Genomic DNA, 18,904 nt, shown 5'->3' on the forward strand with positions numbered 1-18,904 from the left:
ACTAAACAACAAATAATTGGTTGTCCAACAGCATGAGGACAATTTTTAAATGTCAAAGATACCGAGCTCAAAGACATAATAATTACAGAACTTCCTGATTGCCTGAGTACTACCTGACAGGTGGGGGTATTTATTTAGTTAAAAAGAAACAAAGGTAGATTTACAAGATTCTCTGCAGCTGTTTGACATTTAATACCTCGCATTCATTGGACTCCATAATTGCCGGTTCCCATGCTAGTAATTACATGCTAAATTCAATTTAGTCAAAAGCTTAGTGCACCCCCACACACACACAGAGGAAGGGGTGAAAAAATGAAAGGCAAGGAGACTTCACAGACACCCAGTCACAGAGCCAGAACTTCGGAAGACCACTACCCTAAGGAAGGCGCTGTACTTGGTTTCCTTCCAGACAGACAGCATTGTATTGGAATGCCAGTTTATTTTCATCTAAGAATTAACCAGCTCTTAAGGGCAAAAAAATATCAAGAATGTAAAGCTTGCTTTTCAACTTTCATCATCCGAGCAACCTTTATCTTCACACTTCATTTTTCTCTGTTTCCTTTGAAGTCTAAAATATTCCTTCATTCTTGTTATTAACACTCTACTTGTCTCTTGTAAGAGTACTTTTCTCTACCAACTTGATAATCCAGTAATTTCATAACACATTAACACTCTCAACAAAATACCTATATTCAAAGGATGTTAAATTTCCGAGAGGTGCTCAGGGACTGGAAAGGATGTCTCAAAAACTGCCTGTCCCTCCCTCTACACACAGTACATGTGACAACAGTCCTACATTTCATCACATTATTTCCCTTGTAGTAACTCCTGCTCTATTCATGACATACACGCAGCGCTGCATAGTGATGATTTTACCGCCTGTTTTTTTTAAAAAAATGGGAGTAAGAGAATCTGCTTTGCAGGCTTGGGCATGTGAATTTCATGTCACTGCTAAGGGAACGATTCCCACGTCTCTAATAAATCCCAGCATTTCCCAGCAGATTTTAGAACCTGAGCTATTTCTTCAGTCAGGCCATACAGAAAAAATATATTTTAGAAACAAATATGGGGCAATACTGTACAGTTCTATGACAGAATGTGCTCTAGGCTGCAAAGCACAGAAGCACATGCTTATTTTCACATGACAATTACAGAGATACAAATCCCTGTCTAATGGCCAGGTTGATCAGGACGCTCACTGTTCTGAAATGCTCTCCTGACCTGACACCTGCCCCGGACTCTAGAGAAGATCCTTTCAGTCTCTCATACCAGCTGCTGGGACACCCTTGGGGCAACGCTGCCAACAGCCAAGCTCCTGGAATTCCCTTGCAGGAAGAACATTTTCACACAGCTACAAACAGATGAAGAAAAGCTGGGAGGAGGGGAAAAAAACCCATCTTCAGATTACTTCAGCCTGTTCTGAACTCTGTTATACTCCCTCCCAATTCTCCGCAGCCTCTTTATCATACTACAAAAGCTTAGCTTTCTTCTTTTTTTGTAGTTTAGTATATGACTATTTTTCTTAATTACAAAATTAAAACAACACGCACAACACACATACTCCAAGTATCTTCAGTATATTTCATTCCACTTTGAGCAACCAAGAATTCTTTCCTACAGAATATTGACAGTTTCTTGTATTTTTAGGAAACATATGGTGCAGGATGTTCTCAATATGTCTTTGAGACAGACTGTTTAAAGGCTAATTGTTTTCAGCTAGTATTGACAATCTCTCGCAAGTTTAAACCTTTGTTGCTTGTGCCTTAGTTTGTGATATTATCAAAGGTTTTAACAATTTTAAAATGTTAGAGGAGACATAAAATGACCTCAGCTTCCAAGCTAAACAAACGAGATGTCACCTCAACAAAGTGCAATGTCACACAATTATCTGTAGCATTTCTTTTTTTTTCTGCTTAGATGATTTGCTTTTGCCTTAGGATTTCCTCCTCCTTTCTATTTACTTATCCAAGCACTTCAGAACAGAAAAGTAAAATTGAGGCTAACCAGAAAATAAGCATATTTTCTTTTCTGCCAGACTTTCTCATAAATGTACATGCTATTGCTCTCTAAAAGAGAAATGTCTGCAAGCTGACAAACAACCTTTGCAAATTATTATTCACTATCATCAATGGAATCACTCCAAGATGATTTGCTTAATTATACATCATTTATATAGTTTCCCCCATCAGTGAAGCAGAATTCATTTTGAAACAAAGTATATAAACTACAACAGTTTCATAAAACAAGTAACTCTATAAGCTCTAGCCCCATGACCCCTCTGAGAGTTAAGATGCTCCCCTAAGTAGTTACAAAGTTTTGCAGGATGCGTTGCCTAGAAACTAGCAACTGTAAGTTACCTTCAACTTCTTAAGAGAATCTTTGTTCCTCTCTGAGGGATTAAATGATGTGAATCAACTGCAACTGCTGCTTAATTTAAATCTGTAATTTTCCCCTCTTAAGAAAAGTAATAATAACATATCAATAAATGTGACGGAGGTGGAGAGAGATTAAAGTCATTTAGCATCTATCACTGGTAATGCCTGCAACTGTGAGTAAGCTCGAGGAAGCAAAATGACCCAAGACCACGGCAATTACGATGAACAACTTCAGTTCCCAAGATCATGACTATTAGTTTCAGCTTGCTGGGGGAGAGAAAAAATAGTCAGACCACAAAGTCATACTTCAGTAATTTTCTGTTATTGTATACAGCTTCATTCAGTGCCTAGAATAGAATTTCTGCATGCCATCCACACAAAAGAATGAAAAAAAGGGAAAATATTCTCAAACTCAGAATTTTAATGCTAACAGCAGAACTCAATGGCCTTAATGCTGATAGCAGAGCATGGATGAAAGAGCCACAGACCTTTTCCCATCCTTTGAAAGATGTCAAGTCACACATTTTCCTTTAGATTAAGCACCTTGATGCTTAAAATTGAGAGCACTCAGCATTTTCAAATCATATTGACTGCAGTGAGAACTGCAGCTGCTCAGATCATCTGGGATCTAAGTCTTTGGTCTCTTTATCAGTCATTCAGTTGCCTGAGAACTTACTTTTCCAGTGCCACAGCTATGTCCTGGAAGCCCTGTGCAGTGATGTTATTCTTGTCCCATATTACAGTTCTGAGAGGTGGAGGGGAGAGAAAAGAAAAAAATAAGTTAAACAAGAACCAGCAAATAAGTCTATATTGAAACTTTCATATTGAAATAACACAGTGCTGTATATTCAAAATTGTCTAGTGACAGGCAACATTTTAAAAATCTGTCTTTATATGCTAAAACCTTGAAATGACAGAAGTTAGAGACAAAGATACTACAAAATTCAGTTTCCCTTTCTTTAAAGAGGACTCTGTACTATATTTTCCACCATTAACATAAAAAACATGACTTTTCTAAGGTACAGTTAACAGAAAGATTTGCAAATAAAATTCCAGCTTTTTCCAGGAATAGCATCAAAAATAATGTTCAAATGGCTGCCTTGCAAGTCCACACTGAAAACTGAGAAAATTGCAGTAAGTGATCAGTCTCTGTTCTACATAGGCTATATGGCTACAGCTATAGAAAAAGGTATTTAAAAAATTCATGCTGACTGGTGGTCAAAATTTGAAGGCTACTGTGTATTCAATCTTGTACTAGCTCACCACACAGTTCCTGTGATTTTATGTGCAACGTAACTAGCTCCCAGTTCAAGCCATTAGGTTAGGTGCACAAATTGCAGCTCTTGAACACACAATAGTGATGCCTTCCCCCTCCCTCCTTCAATTTAGACCACTCAAGCAGAATGCCTGGCAATTTGCAAACACATGTTCAAAGATCTCATTAGTAGTCAGAAGAGACAGTCAAGCGGATAAATCTTGCTTGTGCAAGAGCACTAGTTGTAGCTGTTCTTACAAAAAAAGGCACAAAACCAAACAAAGATTTCTGGTGTTAAAGGGAAAAAAATAGATAGATAGCAGGGTTTCACAGGTATCGACAAACTTCTGCTCTTGCAGAATTATCCCTTTGTTTTTTAGATGGAAAGATGGAGGTAAGGAAGAGAGATTCTACACCCACTCCGCAAAGATCAGATTTTTGTCATTGGAAAGTGTGTTTATATTTCTACTTGGATGTGATTTTATAACATTTTAACCAGAGCCAATTACCATTGCATTATTCAGTTTGTAATCATGCCACAGACTGTGTTGACATTGTGTGTCAACTGTGACATTCGGTGTACTGTGGAACATTTCAGTCTGCCACCTCGAAAGCCGTCAAGGCTTTATCTCTTCAGGTACTGTGGTCATTTCAGGTTAATACATTCAATAAACCTAAACCACCTCTCCACTGTTTTCTTGACGTTTTCAATATTCAGTTTGGGCATAGCAACACAAAGACCAGAATCGCTGCTTCTGAACAAAACAGCCAGGATTGCTTTGGGGAATTTCTTATCATCTGGGAAACAAACGCTTGGAGACCAACACCAAGCGGTCTCTTCAGACAGACCATACACTGAGGTAGGTTCATCTGCACAGTCTGACAAGAGGAGTGAGGATTAGCTTTCCTGATTATGGTGACATATTTAGAGATCCCCATCCAGATTCATGCTGATTGATGGTTTTACTGTTTACTAATCACAAGCTGGATAGAAAAAAAGTGATACTCTCGAGCCATCAGTGCCAGACATGTGCTAAAAAGCAGTGAAGTTGTCAGGCAAATGAAGGTGCAGAGAAGAGATGCCAATGCCCATCAGCACTGTAGGCAGGGGAGAGGGGACAGAGGGATGGTCCATGCTGCTACCCATTCTGAATTCCACATGCTCTTAGTTCTCCTACAAACTGACATGCCAGAAGACAAAGAATAATTTACTTTAGTTTTGCACTCAAGTACCGGAATTTTCTCTGCTGGGAAGGCCTGCAGTAGAAAAGGGAAAGCAGAACAGCAGAGAGTGGCTAAGCACTGGAACACGGTTCCCAGAGAGAGTGTGATATTCCTGTACATATAGATGTTCAAAACCTGTCTGGACAAGGCCCTGAGCAACCTCGTATAGCTTTGAAGCTGGCCTTGCTCTGAGAAGGACATTGGATTACATGACATCCAGGGTTCTATACAAGGTAATTTTCTATACAAGGTAATGCATGGGTTCAAGCTGGAACACAAGAGGTTCCACTTAAATGTGAGAAGAAACTTCTTCTCAGTGAGGGTGACGGAACACTGGAACAGGCTGCCCAGGGGGGTTGTGGATTCTCCTTCTCTGGAGACATTCAAAACCCGCCTGGACGCCTTCCTGTGTAACCTCACCTAGGTGTTCCTGCTCTGGCAGGGGGATTGGACTAGATGATCTTTCGAGGTCCCTTCCAATCCCTAACATTCTGTGATTCTGTGATTTTTTTCTTCTATGATTCTAGGCAATTTAGAGCTCTCTTGTTCCAAAAAGAGGTCTTTCTGTTTAAATTTAGAAAATGTAATTTTCTCCAGTTTCAGTTATGGAAATGTTTTTGCAGAGACAATTTCCTTCTTTTTTTTCTTTTTTTTTTCCTTAAGAACAAAGGATGAGAATCTTTCCCAATGGAGACACTATAAAGCGGCTGTACCTAGAAGGGTTCTGAAGAGAAATTGCTTGAGAATAAGTCAACAACTTCAGTATTATTAAGCCATTCTATGTTTCACTGCAAATATGTTTCCTTACCTGAGCTTGGTGTTTATCTGTAGGGCTTTTGCCAGCATCTTTGCTCCCATATCTCCCATGGCATTTCCACTAATATCCACTTTCGTAAGAGAAGTATTGCTGCCCAAGGCATTAATAATGATGGTGACCTCAGTCTTCAGCTTGGAATCTGCGAGGGACAATGACTGCAGAGGCTGTGGAGCACAGAAAAGGCACTGATAACAGCAGCTGACAATGCACTCAATTCCTCAAACATCAAGCAACAGAAGTTACAAGTTCCCCAAATTCTTGGAGACAGCAGTAAGCATCAAAGAGTTATTTCTGCGTTTGCTGCAGATCCTACAACACGTGACAAATTGGGAGTCAACAACTTAAAGCATGTCAAACACACACATAGATTAAGTTGCAACACCCTGGGAAAAAAAAAAAATTGACAGTGCCTCAGAGTTTCCTGTGTCCTATTAAAAACAGAATAGAGCGGTAACCTGAAAAGAGGCAAGATAGCAACAGCCAGCTTCAGAAGACAGCCTCTAGTGTCCAGTCGGTTTTGCTTAACCAGCATGCTTCCCTGTCAGCGAGAAATAAAAATATCTGTAATAGCACTCCCCTCCTCTCCCTCAGACTGAGAGCTTTATCCAAGGGCAAATTAGGATCTGAGACATTGTTAAAACAAAACCAGTTCCTTTAAACTGTCTCATTATTGTTACTTCAACTTCAGGAGTGATTTTGTGTACCTGCTCGTTCAACTAGGGGCATGGACATTTGGGAGGAAAGAGACAGAAAACTGTAGCAAGTCTGAAATTAAAAACAATAAGAAGAGTATCTATTAAAATGAGTAAGTCAATGGATATTATTCACAGTGGTGTTCTGACTTCTGTGATTCCAATACCTTTATGTAACCTGTTTGTTTTATTTTGTTTTCATATACTATGTTAAGCTGAAACTGCTTTATTGGGCTCCGGCAAGTCACACTCTAAGCCTTAAGAAAACTCCTTTTAAAACTGCCTGCATTCCCTTCATTGTCAGTCTCCCAACACTCAACGGCAGGAGCTCAAAAACTACAGTCTACCCATCACCATGCCTTGCAGAGGTATTACAGCTGCTACAATTGTAATTTGTCTTTGCCGATGTACAAGAACTTCACAAAACATTTCCCTTGCTCAAGTGTGAGTTCATACAGAAGAGTTTATTGTCATTATAGACCCACTTAGACAAGTATTGGAGAATGAATTTTAGGAGCCTAGAATCTCCAAATTACAAGTATGGGAAAATCAGCATCTCAGAAGGATGAACCATGGCACCTCTACATTAGATGCCTAAAGGTTAGATTAATATAAATAAACCAACAGAACTGTGCAAATCTTTCAGGGTCCAAGATGCTTGCATGGTACCCGCTATATTTTGGGACTCTAGCCTCCAGACACCACTGGATTACAGTAATAACCAAAAAGCCTGCAACAATAAGAAATGCCCTTATAAATGAGAAAATGCATAAAATTTTGGAGGCACAGCAGGTTTATAATTAAAAAGTCTAACAGTAACACAAGCCACATGCTGGTTTTATTTTAAATGGAAGTTATTAAATTACTATGTTAATGCCCTTAATCTGTCTGTGCTTCCCCATTTTATTACATTATGCACCCTAAAGAATATTAGCATTGCATTTAAATGACATTTAGAGCTCTTGGCACAAGTTTGAGAAGACCTCCTGTGACATATTCACAGAAAAGCAGCATCACACAGCACTCAGAAATCGCCAATAAGCTTGTGAAAGTGAAATTTCTTCTGTTTCTCATGTGTCACTTTAGAAAGGGTCATTCGAGTGCTCCTTCCTGCATACCAATTTTTGTAAAACTCAAATATCCTCCTGGGAAAGGATTTCTCGCCTCTTGGATTCCAATACTCTGACAAAACAGTGTATCATTAAAAACGCTTCTGTACTGTGTTCTGTAAGGATTGACACCTATATACCATTAATACCACATACAAAATATGCATATAGCACAGTAAAGCACCTGCTACATTAGCAGTGTCTTTGAAGTGGATGAACTACGAGGTTTTTTTTGCACAGCTACGCTTATCATTTACTCAATGAGCAAGAAGCAAAAACCTCTGGACCCACTAGGTGACCTGAATGCAAACCACAATCAGAATGTAAATCTGAAGGATTAAAAGTACCGGCTGCTAAATATTCATTAAATTATCTGACCAGTACATTAAAAAAACCCCAAAACCCCACCAAAACCAAATCACCCACAAAAAGGGGCAGTACTCTACATAGCCTGCAAACATTTACTACTTTTAACAACTTAATAGTTTTAGCTGGATGTTGAGAAAATGGAAGTCTAACTTCAGTGTCCCTGCTGCAGAAAACAGATAGTTTGGCAATACGGTGAAGAAGTCTTAACAGAATCTTATTAAGGAAGAGGAATTCTTAAAGTCAAGAATAGAATTAGAAACTGTATGACTGTATTCATTGATTTTATCACACTCCTGCTGGAAAACAGTTAAGAATTAAATCAAGATAAATTTTTTCTCCTACAAACCAAAATGCTGTTAAAAGCCCTCAAAAGGCCAATTCCACAAACACTGAACTAAGAACTAAAGATATTTAGTGCTGTAGTATTAAGACTTCTCTGTACCTATGCAGGACTGACTACTGCTCTGAGTACAGAGTATGTACACAGTACCTGCAGTGTAACGTATTTTTGCAAGAAGAAATGGCACAGTAAGCATAGAGCTGCAGACCCTTCCTGCAGTACTATTAAGAATACATCCTTATAGCTGGCACAGTACAGCATCTACTTAAAGAGAAAAAAACCCAACCAAACAAAAAAAACCACAAAAAAGCCAAAAACAAACAAAAAACCCCCACTAAAACAAAAATCAACCCCAAATCTAAATATTATATTCTGTCTATATTAAACACCTGGGAAATTTTGTTGTTCGGGTTCCTACCACTGCTTTTAGATTGTGTAGAATCACATTTGCATCTAGCTGTATTTTTACAATCACAAAACCAACCTATTGGTTGTTGACATCATTTTACTCATGACTTGTATTAACACAGCAACAGATCTATTTAAAGTGTGTATAAATATATGAAGAAGCACTTGGAAGATGACTATTTTAGATTAAAGCATCTTGCTTCAGCTTTCCATACAGATAATTCACGGTCTCCAAACTGCACCAGCCTGCAGGCAATTCTGATCAAGCAGTGTGCTCTGGGCAACATCATACCCTGGTCTCTCCAATTCCACCCTTACTTTTTAATGTCCTGTGGCAGTAAATGCACAGTAATGGCAGAATAAGGACCATCCCATTTAGGATTCAAAATCTAAACAAAATAACTAGAAACTTAAAATAATTTTCTAAGCACTATACTACCTCAAGGTAGAGTGAGGAGCATCCAGCTATCTGCAACATAGGGCTACAGAGCCTATGTCCTCAACTCTTTACCTGCTAGATGCTTCAGATTGATTTTAGCACCTGATGAAACAGAAGCAAACAAGATTCCTTCACTGAAGAGGATTAACAAGAGGAAAGAACATGGGGAGAGAAGAGACAGGTTAACATCAACAGGATCACATGCTGTATCCCAAAGGTTAATGCATGACATGAAGGAGAGACAGTTATTTTAAGTACCTACATAAAATAACTTTTTGGTGGATTATTTCATCGTGATGCTGCTTGGAAACAGGGTGAGATTACAGAGCGTGTGCTGTAGGTTGGCTCAGGAATGACATGGGAAGTAAGAATTATAGAAGCATATCTGACCCCTGGATTGTGGCAAAGGCAGAAAGTGGAACACTGGCTGACATTGCCTGTGGGCTGAAAAGAAAAGGAGCACAAGAAGTTGAAGCTGATGATGCAAGGGAGGTACAGCTGTGAGACGGATACATCCAAAATTTGCAGCTACATTTTCTCTGTCCTGGAAGGTTCAAAAAACAGAAGCCAGGAAAGATAAATAGAAGGTTGTAACACTTAGAGAATGAAGTGAAAGTTGGAAGTGTAATTCTTGCAAATAGATAATATGAACAGTACAGTCACATAAATAGGAAAAACAAAAACAAACAGCATGTTTGAGAAGATGGTTTGGATACTGAAAGGATGCAGAGTGTGTTGAAGAGGTGTTTTAGGATATGGCCTGAGTGGGAAGAAATGTTCACCTGCAACAGAGCAAAGGGAAGAAGGAAATTGAGAAAACACATACTAAACTACACTTGCTTTGATTAATCTGGTTTGACGTAACAGTCTTCAGGATAGCTGTGAAAGATGAAGCATGAGATACAGGGCAAGGCAGAGACAAATGTCCACAGAGAAGAAGCAGGTGCTATGTGATGACATGATACCACCCCTCAGTATGACATCAACCGGAAAAGGAGAGAAGGGGAAGACGGCCCTATACCTTTCATTCCCTTCAGAGACGGAGCAGGAGATGGTCACACATCACAAACCGAAAAGGCTAGTTTGGTACAAGAAGTAACACAGAGATGTCTCAATACATATCTTAGCATGATGCTCCAACTGACTTGCACAAACAAGGATTTTCTGCTTTCTTTACAGGTGCTAACTCAATTAGAATCAGCTCCGGTGTCCGTATGCAGCACATCACTGTGTCACACTGACATCCCATGATTTAAAGACTCAGGTGAGGAGGTAGTCAAAGAATCAAGAAAAAACCCGGTATCACTAATCTCAACTAAAATGACACAGAGAGAGAGGCCTAGCTAAAAAAAATCACTTCAAATATAACTAAGCAGTAATGAAAGATGAACATAAAATATGGGTCTAATGGACTTTGTACAGAAGGAGACATCGGAAACCCTGGTAAAAACTGCTCCACTGAATTGCAGGGTACAGACACAGACGGGAGGAGAAAATAAAGTGTGGAGACCGTGAAATGGGAGGCAACACAATACAGACAACAGGAATAGCAGGTGTTTAGACAACTGAAGTCTACAGTCAGCTATTTCTGGAGAAGGAGGAAAGCACAGCTTGCTTGTTACTTGGATGGGGAATGAAGGAGAAAGAAAGGACTAAAAATAAATATTGACAAGCATGAGAGTAACAGAGCACCTTAAGATTCCCTTACAGCCAAAACTAGGATGCCAAGTAAGGCAAGAACACAAACCCACCCACAAAAGTCTTTCAGAATCAGGAGAGAGGGTGGAAATGAAGAAAGTGGGCAAGGATCTCAGCAAGGCACTCTGAAAGGTTTTTATGAAATTTCTCCTGTGATTAATGTACTAGGAGAAGTAGAGAACAGCATAGTGAATGGTTTATTTGCATCTTTTGAAGGAGAAAGCAGTTCTGGGAGATCACTGCAGTGACTTTGCATTTTGTCAAGAAAAAAAAAAATGGTTATCCCCAGAACAGCTATCAGGAAATAGTTTATCTATAAAATAAAAAAAAATTACAAACAAAAATTCTGTTGTTGCAGCAGTATCATCACTCAGAGAACACTACCATTGTAATCTCCTACCAGGACACAAAAGTTTTGAAAGCCTATACCTACAGGGCTTTATCCTAAAGCAACTAGGTTAACACATCCAGCTATTTAGAATGAGTATTTTTCAACAAGAACAGATCTCAAAACTACCCTAAGAAACGTTTACCTACATGCTACACATAATTCAAATTACTATTTGAAGAAAATAAAAACCAAAAAGTTGGATGTGTCTATGCAGGATCATGACCAAATTTTATGCAGCAAATTAACACAGTGAAGAATATTACCAGAAATAGGCTGTGAGGGTACAAATACAAATGAAGGTAGTAGGCAGAAAGATACTCACTGAATCCTCATCTTGAATCATCTGAACTAAATTATCAAGTACTGGAGTGAGATTTCTGAGGGAAGAAAAGTTAGGAAGATGATGAAATCAGCAGCTTTTCCTCATTCATTCTCTTGTTATTTAAAAGAAAAAAAAAAAAAAGCCTTACTTGGATTTCATGTTGTTAAAGTTTTTGCCTAACGCCAAGTGTCTTATCGATCGGTTTTTACTAAGCCATACTACAAGGGTTGAGAGGTCGGATTCTAGGCCTGTAAAGAATCAAATTAGATTAAGAATTAAAACACATTTTCACAAAAAGCCTAAACAGGGTCCAATTATTAAGCCCGTATTCATTCAAGTAACTATACCAGTGTACTAATTTCCAAGAGCTCTAGAAAAAATTCAATTCTTCTATTTTTAAATATTTTTCCTTTTTTTTTTTTGGCTCTGTTATTCTCTGAGAATAAATGTTTTCTCTAAAATGAGCCCTTTAAATTGCCATCCTGATCAGCCTTTTGAAGGCACCTCTCAGAAACACAGAAGAGAAACATGGTCTCTTATCTGTAGTCCATGCACCCGAGGGTAGTCCTTGCATTGTCAGACAGAGTTTAAAGTTCCTTGGAGAATTCTGAGACCATGCTAATTGCTAGTCTTAGCAGAGCTGTGTGCCAACAAGGTCTCAAAGCCTCCAACTGCAAAAAGGATAACATAGCAGGCTATGAATAAAATGACCTCAAAAATGAGCGAAGTTTTATTCTACTCCTGAGTAATAAAAATACTTTGCTGGAGGACTGTATTCCCAAACCAGTGGTGTATTTGAAGACTCCACTAGTTAGATTACAATGAGTTACAATCCAGATCTGCAGGATAATTTAGAAGTCAAAAATCTTTCTTTCTAACAATCGATCTGTTTACATAATTGGGCTGAGTTAGTAGCTCCCAAAGCTCTCCACTTGCCAATCCATCCCACCTTTCTTGGGCATTTGACTGTACTGGAAATCTCTTTCTGAAAAACTTCTGCATTTGGCTGTCAGAGAGTCAAACACAGCAGGCGAACTCTTCCATTCCATACATCTACAATTTGAGTTTGCAAGATGAGAGGTGAGCTGGTATTCCCAGCTGGGATGCACAGAGCCTCCAAAGCAGGAATAGTCCAAGACTTCCAAAGACTCAGACAGGCCTTCTCTGACCTGAAGCTGGTTGACCATTTTCTCCAAATTTCCCTCTCTTGCTTTTTCCGTATCATGATCTGAGCTTCATTCTGTACCTGGTCTTTCCCTTTCTTCTTTCCCTACACTTGCATTTCTCATTTAGCTTCTCACCCCCTTGTACTTACAACCCGCTTTCCTCTAGATCCTAGATCTAATATGACGTGTGCTGCCTCAGTTCATTCTGCTGTTTCACGTTTATCTCAAGCAACATAAACTTCTGAGGGTACAGTTAGTCTATAAACATTTCTTATATACTTTATAGCAATCAGAGTTCTTGGTCTGAGACACATCCATGACCCATATGGCAAATAAACCTAAAGCAAGAGTGACCATCCTTGATTCCACTGCGAGCTGAAAGAGAAAGCGTTTCTCAGATTCTGGGTTGCACGACCCTTCATTCCTGTTCTGGGTACTTACCATTGTCTGAAATATCTAGGCTGGTGATATTGTGTATTTCTGCTATGCATCCTTCCAAGACTTGTGCACCTCCCGATCTTAACTAGAGACAAAACATCATCCATTTTTGCAAACTAGTTATGGTTTCAAGATCAAACAGAAAACACTGGTAGGAGATTGGTGAATACAAAAGGCACTACCAGTGGCAAAAACAACAGCAGCAGAAGTTACAGACATCAACATGACCACCTAGGCACACATTCCTACAATTCTCATCCTTCCCTCTCACTATTTCCATATAAATGAGAAAAGGGACTCACTTTCATTTCTCTTAAAACTACTGCTCAGCAGTTAAATCAAGGAAAGATTCAAGTGGTGCAGACACCATGAATCCTTTAGCACTTGTGCCAGGCAGTGACCGCAGGACTTGGGTGCAGGTTCCCTACGTGTAGGACACTGCAGGACACTGCAAACATCCAGTGAGGAAAAAAAAAAAATAAACTTAGCACAGGAGATGAGCATGCAACACATCACCCTTGAATTCCACTACAAGCAAAGCTTATAGTAAGCATCTTCTTTCAGCTCTCAGCACAACGCTAGGGTGCCCAGGTCAAAGATGAGTAGCAAATTAAAAAAAAAAAAAAAAAAAAAAAAAGGCAAAAAGCTATGAAATTATGTTTTCCTGTCACTGGAAAGAAAATTTAAATAATCCAATTTTAAAACAGCCACACAGAAAAACATAAACAAGAGAAATTTGTACTTTACCTTCTTTTAAATTTAAAAATAAGCATAAAAAAAGAAAAACAGCAACAACAACAAAAATGCCTAGCTGGGAAGTATCAATTATGATACTATTAATCTGAAATATTAAATGAATACAAAAGAAACATCAGGATTTAATGAAAAACAATGAAATTGACTAGGGAAAAACATCAAAAACCTAAGTTGTTAAGAATTACATACTTATTTACTAATGCTACTGAATCAAACAATGCAACTTTTTTTTTTTTTCCATAGAAGTAAAGGCATTTTCTTATTTCTTGCAGCTCTGAAAACTACATAAAGGACATTTCACTATACGAACTTCCCCCAGGAAAAGACTTAAGCAAAAGAGGGGGAAAGTTATACAAAATTTCTATTTTTGCATTTTCTGTTTCCACTTTCCTGGCTTCAAAAAAAACAGAAAGCATTTTCAAACATGAAACAGCCTTTTCATCTCCTGTGCATAAAAAATGAGTAATATTTTACTTAGCTTACTTGGCTAAATATCCTGAATCGACCTGCTGATACTTCTATGAATAGTCTCTTTTATCCATGCTATAATTAAGGAACCATAAATGCCTTCAGAAGTATTTTTCAATAAAGACTTGATTTGGCACTTTTCAGAAAGTTTCAGATATACGATTGATTAACAAGCAACTCAACAACCTGGTCAAAGACCAAGTGGTGGTCAAAGACAACATGTAAATCATAAGTCACATCTGGAAGTGTAAGAGATACAGAATGTAAGGCACCTTTCCTCTTCTGCATGAAACAAACCCTACCCATCCTCACCCTGTCCTCTCCAGAAGTGGTCAAATTAAAGTCTGTATTTGGAACAGAAGTGGTACAATTTCAGCTCAACTTCATTTTTTGTAAGAGCATTTGTAGTATTTCCTGTACGAATGCCAAAATCATTCTGTTTTGTTCTGTGCTGCTCTCTCAGTGTGGGCCACCACAAGACAACCATTTTACACAGTGTCACATCTATTATTGAAGAATCTATGGAACTGGTAGATTATGTGCAGTCTTGGATTGGTTGTTGGTATGGTAAAAGTTCTATACACTAAAATTACACTCACAATAGAATCCAAATGTTTATGCTATATATACTTCGAGGGTCGAAGCGGATAATTTTTCAGAAGCAGCTTTCAATCTTGTACTGGTATTTCCATATTCAAAATCTTAAATATACAAACATTTCATGTGCACAAATGGTGATATCTATTTAATCCGAAGGTGATGATAACTTGACTGTTAGGATCAAAATTTACTGCAACTGTATTAAAATAATATATATATAAAAGCAGAGGTTAGTTGAAGAGGCATTAATAATGTGGACTGTGATACCGAAAAAAAACAACCTCTGTAACATCTCATACATGACGTTGTTCTGAGACTACAAATACAAGCTCTTATTCAGAAAATGAAGGACAATCCTTCAACAATAAAAAAATGCCAAGCGTGTTCAAAGCTATGAGGTACTAATATGGGAAAGGCAAACAAAGCTGCTTACTGATTTAAGAATTAAGGTAAAGCATGGAGGGTACTTACACAGTGACCAAGCTAAGGGAAGCAGAAGGGAAAAGAGTGAAATACATCAGTGCTGAGCAGGTAGAAACAAAATCGTAATTTTTGTAGTAAAATAATTGAAACAAACAAACAAGCAAGCAAGCAATATAGAATGATTAAGCTTGTAGTTAATATACCAGAAAATTATGGGAGCAAATGAAAAGTGGTGGGAGAGGGAAGGAACAGAGAGATTTATCCTTCCATAGTGGAGTACAGCTTGCCTGATGTAGGGAGGAGGAGGGAAAAGCTGAAGCTTCAGCTTTGTGGCCTCCTAACAGCGTGTGCTTGCAGGAGCTGGGAGTAGCGCAGGTCAGCAGCTTCCCACAGCCCCGTTTCGGGGTGATCAGATCACCCCGCCCAGCTCACAGAGGGGAGGGAGAGGGGGAGCAGGACCCCACGGTGCTGGGCCCACCCAGGGTACTCCCAGCTCCTGGCGCATCAACGCCCAGACTGCTGGAAGCGTAACTTCTTCTTTCCAAAGCACGTGAGGATGGATGAGGCTCAGTGATGTGAAAGAAAAATGTTATGGAAAGGATCTAAGGTAGTGCTGTCAGTTTGGAGGGGCCAGCTATGGGAGTTGGGCATGACGCCTTCCTTTCTGTCATGAGAGTCGGCCATGACCACTTGTGCTTTGGTGTCCAATAAATCAAAACACCCTTCCAAAGGCTCCTCCATATCCCATCCTGGGGGCTATTTAATGAAAGGTTTGCATTTTCACTCCTGTCAACCCTCGTTGATTTATACACTAATTTACATTTAGATACTAATTTATTCTTTTAAGGTTATGATTACAGGACTTAATTTTTGCTACTTCAATTACTCCTCCCTTTTCCTTCCTCCCTCTGAAAGAAGAATTATCATCTGTCTGAACTCTACTCAGAAGTTAGAAGCATGTGCACTTGACTTGAAAGCTTTTCTATTTGGAATTTATATGCAATGCTCTTCAAAGTAATACCATTTTTTTTTTTTTTAAGTATAAAGTATCAAAACAAACTTTAAACGATACACAATGATTTGGGTTTTTTTCTTCATTAGTAAATCTGTCCACATTCCAAAAGCAATCCACCAGGAACTTAAGGCAAGGATTACTGCACCTCAACATGTTCATCAAACTGCGTGTTTTCTACTTAAAGGGAAACCTTTGCATTTGAAAGGCACTTCTTGAACAGTTAATACTCAGGAACAGTTAATACTCAGGTGATGGACTTGGAAAGAGCTGCCTAACAAGTGAGAGGCTTTCTTTGCAGCTTCAAAAGGAAAGGGTGGCCGCTCAGCTACAGGAGGCCTGAGCCAAAGCTGGGTCAAGTTGTTTTTGGCAAAAGGCCACACAGTTCTCTGTGTCACTTTGCCTCACTGGCTTCCCAGGGTCTTGGCTGATCTTTTGTCCTAAGTTGTAGCCACACAGGTATCATCCTGCAAGAGTAGGGACACTCCTGAGAAACAAAGTGCACAGCAAAGCAGAGAGAAGCAAGAGGGAACAAGATAAAGCAAATCAAGCCGCCACATTGGTTTTATTTATTCTTGAGATATTGAAAGCCATTTGCACAGTACCTCTTAAGTTAATGGCATGCTTCAATCAACTTTTACCCAAGTTCCCTATTGGCTTGAATTGATTAGGAAAGCAGAATTTTTCCCAAGGTTAAAAAGAAAACCCGCAGAAGAGGAAGCATGTCTCTGGTTTTGAAGGAAGACAATCAAACCGCAGACATGCCTTCAGGACATGCAGCTTCCTGCGACCCGTTCACATTTGGGCACCTTGGAAAGTCCTGCTGCAGGGTCCTGTGCAATCGCAGCACCAGAGAGCAGGAGCTGCTGAGCGACGAACAGCGCTGGCTCAGGATCTGCAACAGCTACACTGCAAGGAGGGCTTTGCCAACCAGGTGCTCCACCTGCTTTGAACCTCTGTGCTCATTATTTAGGATGATGCTGTAACACACAGCAGTTTTTTACCATAACTGCTTCTCCGAGTTCTACCTTTCCCACAACTGATGGCTACAGAAAAAGAATATCTCGCCCGGTGGGTTTCACGGGAACTCCCAATTCCACATCATTGCATCTTTTGAATACATCCTGATAAATATTCCTTACCTCACAGCTACTGAGATCTAAAGACACCTCCTTCAGATTGTGATTGCAAGCCAGGCCTAATAAAAGCGCTCTGAAAGAGATCAATTTTAGAGCCATTTAAAAGGAAAAAAAAAAAAGGCAGCTTTACATCATCACCATCTAAGCAATCACAGGTTAATACACCTATAATGCAAAGAACCATTTCAAAACAAAACCACATCAGCTGGGGAGTTACTTCTTAAAGGACAATGGCACCACAAACCTGCTGCACTTAAAACCTTCCAGCAGCTTCGAAAACTGCAGGGATGCAAGGCCAGTAAAGAAACTGTAAAGCTAATGCTACATCAACATTTAATAACATTCATCAGAGATGCATTTTCTTCAACATTTGCTTTCAAAGAGCATCAAATGATTACAAAAGGAGCGTGCTGTTGTATGACCATACTAACTCTCAGATTTTCCAAAAATTCAGGAAAATTGGGGGTTTTAATATATGCAAGACACAGTGCAGCCAGCCATTTCAGTCAGGCACAGTGCCTGTAACACTCAAGTCCTGGATCGTGTTCAAGTATCACACAATTCTCTACTTCTGCAACCCAATAAACATTTACAGATTTCAAAATGATATTCCCAGACAATGGTATCCTTTGTCTTCAGGCCGAATGGCAGAGAAGTGTAACAACCACTGATTATGATTTTCATAAATCCACCTTTAAAGACTTAGAGAACTTTGTTTCTGCATATGAAAGCTATTGTTAATATCACATTTGTATTAATGCTATCAAATCAGAAAACACAGCAGTATGTGTCTCAGAGAAGGAGCAAACACAATCTGTATATCCCTTCTAGTATCTTTAGAAGAGATGCTGCTTTGAATTAGTAACTGAACAGAGAAATACAAGGATTCCTCCCCAAACTTCATTTCAGTCAAAATCAAGCTAACAGAATCTAAACTGCTGATGCACGAAGAGAAAAAACAATCCATTTTGCTGAGCCATTTGCCTACACACTTGCTATGCAAGTAGTGTGTAAAAGCCATATTTTAAATGTGTGCTCCCCAGGAAGGTTTTTCATTTAAACTTATTTATATCTGCCCTGCAGGTATAAATGTTAATCAGACCTTCACTGTTAACAAAGGCAAATATCTTGTGCTTATTTACTTCTCAAGCTATTAATATGCAGGCTTTGAAAAATATGTGAAAGCTCCGCAACAGTTTTTACAAATTTTTTTATGATCCTCATCTATACTTCCCTCCCAAACATGCTTTTATTCTAAGTTAGTCTGACTGATAACAACTTTGGAAAGAACTTCCTAAACATTTTGAGGCAACATAAAAAATACAGTGCAACCATAAAAAAATGTACATTAAAAAAGAGACACAGTTTTGCTTCACATGTATTCTCTGCATAGGAGGAAAAAAAAGATGGGTTTTTTGCCTGATTTCCTAAACTCGTCCTGAAAAAAATCTTGTTACTTCTCA

General features: G+C 38.9%; 1 protein-coding gene across 4 annotated transcripts in view; it reads right to left on the bottom strand.

Moving 5' to 3' along the window:
* The window catches only part of CARMIL1 (capping protein regulator and myosin 1 linker 1), a 197,683-nt gene that overhangs the window by 59,196 nt on the left and 119,583 nt on the right, over positions 1-18,904 (bottom strand). For all 4 annotated transcript variants that reach the window (XM_065629473.1, XM_065629472.1, XM_065629470.1 and 1 more), the window contains 6 exons: positions 17,445-17,514; positions 13,047-13,128; positions 11,588-11,687; positions 11,440-11,494; positions 5,663-5,835; positions 3,052-3,120 (listed from right to left, as the gene is read on the bottom strand). In XM_065629473.1, the coding sequence (XP_065485545.1) occupies positions 3,052-3,120; positions 5,663-5,835; positions 11,440-11,494; positions 11,588-11,687; positions 13,047-13,128; positions 17,445-17,514 (549 nt within the window). The remainder of the gene's footprint in view (positions 1-3,051; positions 3,121-5,662; positions 5,836-11,439; positions 11,495-11,587; positions 11,688-13,046; positions 13,129-17,444; positions 17,515-18,904) is intronic.

This window comes from Caloenas nicobarica, chromosome 2 (assembly GCF_036013445.1).
Source record: "Caloenas nicobarica isolate bCalNic1 chromosome 2, bCalNic1.hap1, whole genome shotgun sequence".
In the NCBI taxonomy this organism is placed as follows: Eukaryota; Metazoa; Chordata; class Aves; order Columbiformes; family Columbidae; genus Caloenas; species Caloenas nicobarica.